General features: G+C 38.3%; 1 protein-coding gene across 1 annotated transcript; it reads left to right on the top strand.

The window, feature by feature from the left end:
* The first annotated feature begins 70 nt into the window (after positions 1 to 70).
* Positions 71 to 11,977, top strand: ypel2a (yippee-like 2a). The gene is made up of 5 exons (XM_057321188.1): positions 71 to 249; positions 5,745 to 5,984; positions 7,472 to 7,515; positions 8,598 to 8,706; positions 10,488 to 11,977. Exons 2-5 carry the CDS (start codon positions 5,877 to 5,879, stop codon positions 10,575 to 10,577), a joined length of 351 nt encoding a protein of 116 aa, XP_057177171.1. The 5' UTR covers positions 71 to 249; positions 5,745 to 5,876; the 3' UTR covers positions 10,578 to 11,977.
* Positions 11,978 to 13,638: the final 1,661 nt, after the last annotated feature.

Here is a 13,638-nt window from a genome sequence, read left to right as displayed (position 1 = left end):
TGCTAGGCCGTTCTGTCTCATCTATTGGTTTCCTGTCTGTCAGTCATTCCAGAAGCCTGTTTGGTGAGGCCCGCCCGACGCTCAACGGTGCTGTATTTACAGCGCTGCGCTCGAGGTGGGGAGCTGACGAAGATACCTGGAAACTTTATTTTATGGAAATTATATCAAAATGACTGTCCGTCGTTTTTCATGAAGTAGCAGTTTTAAGGAGGGAGAAAAAGTTCAACCTGCGCGTCTTTTTCATTCAAGGTAAAACGACTTTTTATTGCACGCATTCATATTGCGTTGTGATGCCTCTTTTCAAAAGGTGTTGCAAAGTTTCTCACATAATAAACCCAACTGGGGTTTTTCGAGTGATGTACAGTATATGACATCTTACTGGTATGTAGTATGCATAGTCTAATCACTTGCGGGATGAGTTTGGAGGTAATCTTGATGGATGCCAGCCTGGATTTAATGTCAGATAATCTGTACAAACGGGTCATTCCTTAGTTTAAGCACCAACCATATATTCACTTCAGCTGTCATCTGTTTTTCACAAATTGCGTTTGGCAGACTAGTATGAAACTAATGCAACACTGCCAGTAAGTGTTGTTACACCAGCACATTTGTTGCTGGTGTAAACAGTGTGTTTGTTGTCAAGATGTACTCTCATACATAGAGCTGTCTGATTCATGTTAGCAGTTGAAATGTATTATGAATGGAAATTCAATTGACCTGAAGTGGAAGCACGGGGCTTTTCTTGCAAGTGTGTTTAAAACTGAAGGGTCTTACAAAATAGTGACAATACTATTTGAGATCATAATTCTTACATATTCGTGTGCATGTGACAGAACGCACTCAAAAACTAGCCATGTCAAAACAGTGTGCCATTATGGAAGCCACTCCACAATGTAAATTAGCTTAATAATGTAATGTTACTCCACACTTAAAAACACTGACAACTGTATATGTATTAGAATAGATAACTTAAATTTTTTATTTATTTGCCCATATTGTGTGTTGTGTTGTACTGTTCTGTACTGTTATGAGTCACACACACACAGGCTTGTTGTCATAGCTTTTCTGAATTGGTTTAGCTGTGAGGGTTTTGAAGAATGCGACTGCCAGAGATGCTGAGCTGGTGCTGCCATCTGTACCGTCAGTCTGGTGGCTTCTACTATGGCCTACATACAAGCTGGTTTACTGACACCCACGTACACACTTGTCTGACCAGGATCCATTCCTCTCCATCTGACCCACTCTGCTTCCAACAATGTTTTTTCTTCAACAAAACTGCACATTCACAGATGTCTGTAGGTCGATATGTGGACATGAGCTTAGGAGTTTTGTATGTGATGTTACACAAAGAGTGCTTTCAAAGAGGCTATGAATTGATGACATAAAATATTGTTAATATTGTGGTAGTTAATAATAGTAACACGTAATATGTATAATAGGGATACTATAAAATGTTAATCCATCAGGTGTGTAAATGCCAATTAAGTCTGAGCCAGATATCACAGCATATGTCTGTAAACAGCAGGGGCTTTGTCATTTGTGCTGACTGATTTCAAAGCACAGCAAAAAGATGCTATTACAGGAGCTACCTGCTGTTTATTATGTGAGGGATGGGTGGGGGGGGGGCATTGTACGCCTCCTGTCCAGGGGTCCTCTTCCTCTGTTCAGATGTCCTTTTACTGACAACCAAGATAACTTTCTTATCTTATCATTAAAAAAATAAGCAAAACAAATGAAGCCATTTATTAAAAGCAGAATTAATGCTGATGTACCTTCAACGTGTTATTGTTATGTAAAAGTGGTATTTTTTTATTAAAAACAGAGATCTATCCGTGTGTTTGTGTAATACTTTGGGACAGAGATGTTCGCAATTTATAAATGATGGCTCGATGAAGATTAAAAAGATAAAAACTCGGCCTGCCAAAGTGACACATATGTAATATTTTTTTATCACATTTTTATTAACGTTTTAACATTGTTTACATATGCAGAATGACACAGACAGACAGCTTAACAATAGTCCATTTATATAGAAAATAATAGTAACATATGTGATAATTTAAAGAATATCCTGTTTTTAAATAGTTATCTTGCAAGAAACATTCATAGGCTGGTTACAGCATTCAATATTTACAACATTGTGTTTTTTTTCTGTCTAGCCATAAGCTGTGTGGTTTAGAGAAGGAAAGATGAACTGAAGCCATCTCTGGACACTTGATAAATGAGACCTCTTCATTATATATATGTGTTTGGTCTGCTGCAGACTAATTTGGAATGGTAAACAGACAAAGCAGACATAGACAAAGTGAGGATAATTTCAGTGATTACAGCCTCAGTAATTATATTGACAACAGACGTTTATCTTTGTCTTATCTGTCGAAAGCGGAATGAATTCCACCCTGTGTTCCCCAACATCCTCCATAAATTTCACCCATAATTGTTTTACCTCCAATTAGCCTTTCACCCGCACACCGCATCAATCCTCTGGCAATTCTACATAATAGCGTTAGAAACCGCATGAGGAAATGATGTCGGCTTTGAGCGAGTGTGCCGCTGTATCAGTTAGCCAAATTATACAGAGTTCCCAATGGGTGAGGGAACACAATGGTGGTTAATTATGCTGGGAGTCTGATTTCAAGCATCTGCCCTGCCAAAATCTGCCTCACGCTGCTGTCTGGAATATTCTCTGGCTGGCTTTTTTTATGAGGCTTGTTTGATCTGGTTTGTGCCAAAACAAACATGACCATTGAGTCGCAAGTGTAGCATACAGTATATGGACCCCAGGCAACTTCAACTGCTACTTCAAATAAATCGTCCTAATCTAGTTTCACGAGTCACTGAGTTTATGGTGGATTTTATCTTTTATCACATTCGTTTTTTTTTCGATCACGATGGCCACATAATTTAATTAGCATTATTGATACAATGGAAATGACACGTCAATATTTGTGTATGACCAAGTTAGCCATGTTACGGATGAACATAGGCTTTATGACCTCAGTGTTGTTTTGCTGACTTTGCCAAGTCACAGTGGGCCAATAGGAAGCTTTGTTTATGTGATAAAGTTGGTCCGGATAGATGTGGTTGGAATCCAAATATCTGATGATGTCACTCACTCGCAAAGCTTTTTTCAATCTGCAAATAGCCATCCACTCCTCTGGGTAATTAAACCAGATGCCTGTGGATTCCTTTAGTAAAGAGCTCTGCCTTAATCTTGCCTTACCAGCAAAAAGCTTCCAAAATGCCACAACATAACTTACTTTAAAAAATGCCCAAAAGAAGTCACTGAGCAATCAATTAAACTATACAGTTGAATACGTTTAATCTACATATAACTATGAGGCCGCCTGATAGGATGAAATCGGTGATGATAACTACAACTATACAAAAAGAGAACAGTGAAGACCTTTTCACAACTCCAGATAAACAACAGTAAAACAGTGACAGCCAATCACATGTAAAGGTCCAATGTGTAATTTTTTGGATGATCTATTGACAGAAATGCAATAACTATGTCTTTAGAGGTGTATAAAGACCTTACACAATGAAGCGTTATGTTTTTATTACCTTAGAATGAGCTATTTCTTTCTACATACACCGCGGGTCCCATTGCATGGAATTCACCATGTTGTTTCTACAGTGGCCCTAAACGGACAAACTGCTCTTGAGGGCGCATTTCGTAAATACATTATCTCCTTCGGCAAAGAAGCAACAATGTGACGACATCTTAGTCCTGTGTCAGCCGCCTTAGTGCTTCGAAGGGGAGGGGCGGAGTTAGCCGTTGGTTGCAGTTCGTGACCTCACCACTAGATGCCACTAAATATTGTACACTGTACCTTTAAAATGTAACACTGCAGCATGCAAGCTTACAATAAACACAACATTGTTGCCTGTTGGTATGTACGCTAATACTGCAGATTATTTGTTATAATTGTTTTATAGTTATCGCTGTAGGTGTGAACAGACTTTTACTGATACTATAAAATTATCATGGTTAATTCAGAGCCGTTGACTATGAGAGTTACGACACTCGATCTCGCCGCCGTGTGGTCACGTGGTTCATGCCGCCGTGTGGTCACGTGGACCTATTCAAATGGATTTTAGTAGGACAGGTAACAGCAACTGTATTTGCATATATTTTTCTAAATATTAGCACATTGTGTACACTGATTACTACGTTGACATTTATTGCAGCATTTTATCTTGGGAGTAATATGAATATAAGATCAGGTCTTTGTGTTTAATTTTAACATTTAATTTCAACTGCCAAATCGTTAAAATGTAAAACATGCCGTTATTTCACCAAATGTACAGCAAATCCGTTTGGGAGACACTGAAATGAATGGACTTCAGTGCAATGTTTGGAACTATCAGAGGCTCCATGACGCGAGTTACTTCCGCATTCAATTCTTCCTATGGAGGTCTATGTGAGTGTCGTAACTCTCATATTCAACGGCTCTGGGTTAGTTAATTGCAACCTAAAATTGAATGTTAATTAATAAACTATTATGTCATTACAAACTCATATGACTCTTAAAAATAGCAGATGTTCATAAGAGTTTACTGGGTTCCAACTTCCACACAACAAAAGGATGTGATGACCAGAGCCTGTCAAGTTCCTAACCAAGGAAGAAATTACAGTAAATGTAATCCATGCAATTTATGTGCTATTTTTCCAAGTCTTCTGAAGTCAAACAATAGCTTTCTGTGAGAAATGAATTGATATATGTCACATAAAAGCATGAACTGATACTTTAACATTTCAAGCAGTGTTTTATTTCCACTAAAAACGTATGGATTTGTTTTGTCACTTCTAACCACAGTAGTTTTTCATTGCGGATGAATCCGTTGAACAGAGACGGCCATTGATATCATACGGCTCAAGTCGTCCGGCTGTCTCGCTGTGTTTGAGCCCCCACATCATTGGCAGGTCTCCAGCTGTCTGCATTAAAAAACTGCCTCACATACAGCGCAGCCTGTCTCACCGCCTCCTGCCAACCCGAGGGCAGTCTGAGCGCAGGACCACAATCACAGTTAGCTGACATTCGACAGCTCACAGACACTCTGATTCATGTTATTTGCCTTGTTTTGTGCTATGGTCTTGTGAATGACGTCTTTAGTTTCTCTGTGTGTCTTCCTGATGCAATTTCAGTTAAGGGCATCTTTTTTATTTTGGGCTTAATCTGCATCATGTTTGTGACACCACAAATGCAGGAATGTATGAATACATTGTATGTGATTCTTTAATATCCTCCCCTGTTTTTTCATGCCGTATGTTTTTATTTGACATGGTCACAGTACAACTCTAATGTATTTTTCCTAAAGGCGCCATATTCTACACAGTAAAATCGCCAGTGTTAAAAAAATGTTAAATTAACGCTCACAGTGTATATATAATCCACACTCTCAAAGTGTGGATTTTATAAACACTGTGAGAGTTAATTTGACCTTTTTTAACACTGGCAATTTTGCTGTGTACACTTTTGCAACCTTGTAACTATTTTGTTAATCAAGTTCATAATTTAGATTTCATAACTTTCCCACCCACTGTCTGACCCTTTAATAGGTCACTGTACCTTTAAGACTCTGTTCATTATCTGTTCATTATCTCTCCTATGATTGGCTTGAATGTTTTGGGTAATTCACTCTCTTGCTTTATAATGATCCAATACTGATGTGTTGAGGTGTAAAATGTAAATATAATTGTGACGTCATAATCATAACGCTTTCTAAATGACCCACAGGTGTGCTCTTCTCTCTCCTTACACGTCACCACGGCCCTCACCTGTGTGCTCCACTGTTTCTCTTGCGAGTCGTCCTGGGCTGACCGGCCCTTTCTGCTTCGCCCCCACGCCATCTCTCCCGCCACAGTCACCATGACGCGCTCCAAAACCTTTCAGGCCTACCTGCCCCACTGCCATAGAACCTATAGCTGCATTCACTGCCGAGCACACCTGGCCAACCACGATGAGCTCATCTCTAAGGTACTTGGCTTTTATTAGTCTTTTAAATAGAGCTGTTCAATCATAGTGTCTGTTTTATTGGGGGACTTTAAAGGCTCATTCATCTCTGGTTATCTCAAGAATTGTAAAAGGGTTTTTAGAGTTGCAGTCTGTGATTTGTGAGTAAAGTAAAGTCTGTGGTCTGTGGTTTGCATTATTTATACTTTCATGCTTTATTCTACAATAAATGTTATCCATAGTCATACCTCAAAATTGAATTATTCAAAGTCAAACCTTATGTGCTTAAAAGTTTCTACATAATGACTTAAAGAGCTAAGCACAGAAAATCCCTTGTTTTGATCGTAGTCCTTGTGTAATTGTACTAATCGTGTGCTTAGAGGAATTTGAAATATGTGCCTAGTATTATTATAAATCTCATGTAATTTACTGTCATAATGTCAACATTCATGCCTGTGTGTTAATAACACAGAATGTGGGTCAGTAAGGCACTTGCATGACATGCCGCACAATCAAGGATCAAAAGAAACAGGTCATCATTCGGGATTTTGTGTACCATGAGTGTAACAGTAATCACGTCTTTGCGGTACACACATGAAACAGGACACTGTTATACCCACAATCCAACGCTGAACGCTGCTCTAGGGTTTTGGCTGACTGATTTCTTGATTTCAGGGTTTGGAGTGTTTACAGATTATATGCACAGATTAGAATAGATGGTTTTTGCTCCATTCATTAGTTGTTCACATGCTGTGCTTGCAAAGTAAACATGATATCCGGCCTGAATAGACTAACTTGTGTTTCAGGGGACCAAAAATACTGCCAGCGGTTTTGAGGGGTGGAGTTGAAGGTGAAATGATAATTCGATTTCTATTCATCTGAATCCCCCTAAACCAAATAAAGGTATATACTGTAATTGTAGCAGCATTAAAAGTAGGTTAATCGAGTTGAGCACAATTGGTGGCTTGTGTTTTAGATTTAATCACGAAAACATTTCCAGCGTTTGTCCACAGTGGTTTAGTCACACACTGGACTGGAATCAAAAGAAGAAAAAGTGTATGCATTATAAATGAAGCGTTACTTCAATGCATAGATATTTTTTTCATTGACCTGCTTCCAACCAGGTCCTGTAGTTTATTTAGGCTCATGAAAAAGAAAGCAAGCCTGTATTGCTTGCTGTGTTTTTCAGTGGAGTTCAGCCAAAATGAAACCACCCTAATGATCCTTTGATCCATGCACATATAGTCTGACATCTTTCAAACACTCATAATCACAGCCGTGCCTCTGTTTCACATCATCTTTGGGAAACCTTATTTGCCAAGGCCCTGAATAGAGCAGGGAATTAAATTTTTTAAAGATTGTCTGATATATGCAGTCACGGTACAAAATAAATTGAATTACTCCGATGTGAATTGGTACAACATATGTCAGCGAATTCACTGTATACTTTTTGGACGCATTTTAGAGCCTGAAGAAGCAACCTGATCTGATCTGATTTTTTTCCTTTGCAGTCTTTTCAAGGGAGCCAAGGCAGGGCCTACCTCTTCAATTCAGTGTAAGTCTCATAGCTTGCTTTTTACTTAAAGGAACAGTTCACCCAAAAATGAAAGTTCTGTCTTCATTTACTCACCCTCAGGTTGTTTCAGATCTGTATAAATGTATTTGTTCTGTTGAATACCATTTAATTACTTTTCCCTTAAAAAAGTAAAGTAAGGGATTACTCTTATTTTTTCTGTAATTTAATTACAGTTACTTCTGATGTAATTGAACAAAATACTGTGTAATGTATACAATAGTGGAATTGACATTAAAATTCTAATTCTAACTTTAAAATGCATGCTTTAATGTATCTTTCCCACATTTGTAATACTTTAGTCAGTTAATAAGAGTACTTATGTAGTTTTATATTAATTATTTGAATGAATTAAGAGTCGTTTCGTGTCAATCCTTGAATCACTTAACTAATCAAGGTTGATATGGGATATAGAAAGTAGTAATTAGTAAGTAGTAATTAAATACTTTTTGGAGAGAGTAATTTGTACAGTAATCTAATTACACTATTGAATATGTAATTAGTAACTAGTAATTATTTACTTTTTCAGAGTAACTTACCCAACACTGTTGAACACAGAGAAAGATATTTGGAAGAATGCTTGTAACCAAACAGTTCCTGTCCACCATTGACTACCAAAATTGCTTTGTAATTTTCTTTGTTCTGTTGAACACAAGAGAAGGTATTATGAAGAATGTAGGTAAGCAAACACTTCTGGGGCACATTTCCTACTATGGTAGTCAATGGTGGCCAAGAACTGTTTGGTTTCAAGCATTCTACCAAATATCTTTCTCTGTGTTCCTCAACAACAAAGAAATTTATACAGATTTGGAACAAGTCGGGGGTGAGTAAATGATGACAGAATTTTATTTTTGGGTGAATTGTTCTTTTAACACTGTGTCCCAACCAACACAAAGTGACAAGCATGAAAGTGATTCTCAATTCTGATTGGTCCACAAGGATGTGGTTACTGGCTGTTACTTTGTTGCATTACAGTAGCATTTCACTGGTTAGCATTTCAAGTGAGGTTCACAACTTTGTAGAACCAGTATATAATTAAACTGTTACTTCTTTTTCTCTTTCAGGGTGAATGTGGGGTGTGGCCCAGCGGAGGAGAGGGTCCTGCTGACTGGTCTTCATGCTGTGGCAGACATCTACTGTGAGAATTGTAAAACCACTCTGGGCTGGAAATATGTGAGTTATCACACCAGGCACACATAATCAAAAATGACACAAATACGCTCATACACACTACTAACCCCCGGACGCGCACACTTACATTTTGAGAGCTTTCTCCGTACTGTTGTGATAATTCATCCATATCTCACGTGAGGGATAAGGCTCGTGCCAGAGACTCGGATGTAACTCATGGAGAGAGAGATACTTTATCTAAGTGGCTTTACCGCACCCTCATGACCTGCATACCACATTGCTAATCTACTCCTGACAACATTTGAGCACCTTCTGGCTTCCTAGACAAAACAAATTTTTATCAATCCAGGAGATTTTCTTGTCATCAGAGATTAGCACTTGGCAGCTGACTGCAAACTGAAAAGCAAATTAGTCAATTATTTCAGTGGATGAAAGCAAGTCAAAGCTCACATTACACAGAATTCTGTGGTTGCATAAGCATTGAATTGAAGCCCCTGTCTGATTCATAACTGCGTGAAACATTCTGTAAGTGGACATTGTTTTTTGCTTGTGTATTGAATTTTTGTTCTAAGCCTTTTTGAAATGGGACCAAGAAATGATGCAAGATGGAATCTCACGGTTCAATGTGCTTTTTGCCATGCTGCTTGGTTAATGTGTCAGCATACAGTTTGCAGGCTTATTAAAGGGAAAAGGGCTAGAGCTTTTTCTCCAGAGAGATTTGTTTCTCCAGAGAGAAGCGCATGCCAAGTGCACTCTAAAAACAATGAGTTGGTTTTAACTCATGATTGGATAAAATATGAACAAACCCAACCATTGACCTAGAAAAGGTAAATATTTTATCCAACCATAAGTTGAATCAACTCGGTTGTGTGTATATGTATGTCTCTGGTATGTAGCACAGCTGTGTGTGCGTGCGTGCGTGTGTGTGTGAGGAGATATAAATATCCACCCAGAGCCTAATTCAGTCTTTCTATTTCTTACCATAGCTCAAGGTAACCCTTGAGCTACTAAGAATGACATCTTTTTTATACATTCTACACAAGCAAGAATAGTGTGTCATTGCAATATTAAATTCCATTGAGAATTTATCTTTGAAAACAAGAAAATCCAAGAAAAGTCTTTTAAAAATTCACTTTAAAAATATATATATATTTCATAAATCGAAAACATTTTATTTTACAAGAGTTTCATCTAAATGATCTGTATGAATTAATACACTTGATTCACATCATTCTTCTATTAAACAGATGTATTCAGTATTAAAATTGGTAGAGCAGTGCAAATGTTGTGGGTTCAGGGAACACACATACCGAAAAATATGAAATACCAAAAAATATTAAATTCCTCCACCGTTACCGATAGAGTGATATTTGCTGATACCGATTCTGAAGATTAAATTAATAATACTTAACTTTCTGAATGTGACTAATTCGTATAATGACTATTAATATTGAGCATCAAACTGGTGATGTTTCTTAACATTTTCTATACACAGAGCACAAATGTATTGCATTTTCCTGTCCTCTTTTGATTGACAGGATATATCGACCCTGATCATTGGCTGTTTTTAAACTATTGGCCGATAGTGTTCAAAATTACCGATACTGATTATTGGCTGATAAATAGTCGCTTTGGATAGAAACAATGTCTGTAATGCTGCTCAGTATATAGGTGTTACATTTGATTGACGGATCCATAAACGCTCACCAACAGCTGCCCATTATTTTTGGATCAGCCAATCTGGACTTTAAGGTTGTCACTACTACCAGTGACACTTGTCCTGACCATCTCTCTTTCTCTCTCCCTGGTTTTCTTTCCATTAGGAGCATGCCTTCGAGAGCAGTCAGAAGTACAAGGAGGGCAAATTCATCATCGAGCTGGCCCACATGATCAAGGACAATGGGTGGGACTGAAGACCCTGAACCCCCCACGGACCGCCTACTGGAAAAAGATGTACAGCATATGAATATTTAGTTTCATTATCTGGCTGTAACTTTCTCCATGGAAATCTGTCTGACACACACCTAAACCTTGAAGGTGCAAGGTTTATAGCAGCACCGCAACCCCCCCGCCTCCATACGTGTGACTGAATGAACGCGTGCTAGCTAGACACCAAGTGTTTCTAGATGCATTTTCCCGATCGGTTCAAGGGAGTACGTGTGAGCGCATGTACAGGCGTGGGTGTGTATGCTCCTCTGGCCAAGGTCTTTGACACGCCACAGTTTTGTGTCATACTCAGGGTTAAATTTATGACTGGATCCATGGAGAACAAGGGTGAAAGACAAACCCGTTTAGCACGGCACCTTTTAACTCCTCATTGTTTGTTTTAAACATGGCAGGAAACATAGTCAAATAGAAGGATGACCATTTTCTGCCTCTTTACCGTTTATTATTATTATTTTTTGGTGTCTTCATCAAAGTTTCCTTGCATGATGTTTATTTATACTCATATTTATGGGTCTGTTCATTTTGACATGTTGTAGGAATGTACATCTATGGTAACTGTAGCAGCCGCAGTGGTCTTCTATATAGTGGATGTAGCAATGTTTCCTAGAGGTTTGTACGTACATGTTCTTCAGATGAGTTTCCTATTAATGGTGATTGTCTGGTGATTATGGGGTAAATGAGGGAATTAATATGCCATTTATAAGGCACAGGTCACATACTGTAATTTAGCCTGACCCACAGCTGAGCAACCAGCTGTTAGGATTGAAAGGGAACTTTTTACAGCCAATGACATCCCCTTTGGTCTCATCAGATCCCATTAAACCACAAATCAAACCAGTAAGTTTTATACCAGACTATAAGCGATCGACAGCTATTAAATGTGGCAATCGAGCGAGGTAATCCAACAGGGGCTCATTTTTAAAAGCCTTGGCAAAACCAAAGAATCCTTCATCAACAATACGCTGACCAAACTGGGTTTTATTTCCTGTTTTACTTGCGTTGTTGTGTGTCAACTCCGTTATTCGGTTCCGTCGTGTTGTCTTGTGCGCATCAGAAGTGACTTTCTTGATTTAGTCGCTTTGGAATTTAGCATTGTCATTTTAAGTGTGTATTTATGATTAGTAATTATTGTTTTACCACGTGATGTTCTGTCTGTGTCTTTATCATTGTGTGGAACTGCTCCACCTATTCCAACATCTTGTTTTCTATGTTTTAAAAATGTCTTTTTAGAGAAAAAAATATATATTTAAATCTGGTATGAATAAACCTGTCATTTTTTAAATGTCCATGTGAAATTAGTTTGTATGTTTTTACACACAAATGGCACGGTTGCAATGAATACTTGCAAAATAAAAAGTATGGTAGTCTTTAATATGTTTATACTTTTTCTTTAGGTGAAAGTGAAGTATATGAATGTTGAGAGTCTAGTTCAAATATTCCCGGTACTGTGGTTCTGAAACTTGCACACTTTCTCTGAACGAGTGTGTGTTTATGGAAAAGAGAATGGGGAATTTGGGTGGCAAAACCAGGAAATATTGTTTAGAGAAGCAGACGGTCTGCAGGCTCATAACTGTGATACTAGGAATGACTGACAAATACTGTTTTTCATGAATACATTCCTTTACATTTATATTGATTCATTTAGCAGATGCTTTTATTTGTAAAATAAAGAGACAGCATTTAACATTTTGTCAAAAACAAAAATTGTCTTTAAGTTGGCAGTGGGAATTGACCCCTGACTGGTACATGACTGACTGGCCAAGAGTCTTGTACCTAAGAATTTCACCATCAGTACACTTGTGTACATGATGTGTGACAATAAAGAGATTTGATACATGCATTCAACCAGACGTTCATAACAGGGTGAATCTCATGCAGTCTTTTACTGACTACTGCAATGCATCCGATGCAGAAAATTAAGGAATACAGTCAAAAAAAGTAGTGTAACATAACATTTAAATCTGTAGCTGACTTGGTAAAGGGTGGTCTCGGCCCCTCCCCAAAGCTGGAAGTTGCCAGCAGTGTAGCTGCCCTTAACCACATGATGTATACTAAGCCGCTCACTAGCCAAACCCACAGTGTCTAAAAATAAGAGAAATGCATGCATGTGTGAGCGAGAGCTGGGGAGTGCTACAGAAATCCAGCTCTTCTGTGGAGTTCAGTGTCTAACCTAAAGCAAACTGTTATAGCCAATAACTACCCTGCAGTTAAATTACATTATATGATGTGTGAGTTCCTTCTTAAAAAAAAGAGGAACCCTGTACCATTTATTCATACAAGTTACAAAGCATGTCACTGCCAAACATTGCTATTTACAGTATCTGAACACTTTTTAACTCTGATGCCATTGGGGGAATCCACCCAATAAGAGTCTTGGTGTTTTTCCTTTTTGGATTAAAGATACTATAATCTCGGCACTGATTTTCTCAGTCTGGGGGGTGTGCCGCTGCACATCCAGCATGTGTGTGTATGTCTAATTTTTAAGAAAGCCTGTTAAATCAATGTACATCGCGCTGAGAAAAATTGCTACAACAACATAATCTGTGGATTCTTTATTTTTCTTAATTCCATCTCTTTACTATAACAACTATTGCTCAATGTAAAGCTGCTTTGCAACAATGCAAAACTGTGAAAAGTGCCATATAAATAAAATGAAGAAAATATATTAAAATCCCATACCATTGGTTAAAGATAATACAATGCCAACAAGACATGTTTTTGTATCCTGTCCCTCAGTATTTTAGCACTGAAAATACTGTATTCCTGTCTAACCTGAATACTAAATTTGTGTTTCCCGTTAGTCAGCAACTAAAAAGAGGGTAAATCAGGAGGACGTGAGAGGTGGGGTTGGATTATAAATCAGGAAATCCGAGTCTGCAGTCTGGGTTAAGGGGCTTGTTGAGGTAATTATATGCACTCCCCCGAACCCCAACCCTCCACCCCCCCACTGCGGCAGATGGATGGGGGGACTGGAGAGGAGGTTAATGCTAGTAACATTGCCAAACTAGTCTGATAGGGCAGGAAATT

The sequence above is a fragment of the Triplophysa rosa genome, linkage group LG22 (assembly GCF_024868665.1).
Source record: "Triplophysa rosa linkage group LG22, Trosa_1v2, whole genome shotgun sequence".
Lineage (NCBI taxonomy): Eukaryota > Metazoa > Chordata > Actinopteri > Cypriniformes > Nemacheilidae > Triplophysa > Triplophysa rosa.
The sequence above is the reverse complement of the archived record's forward strand: the minus strand, read 5'-3'. Positions and strand labels throughout refer to the sequence as shown.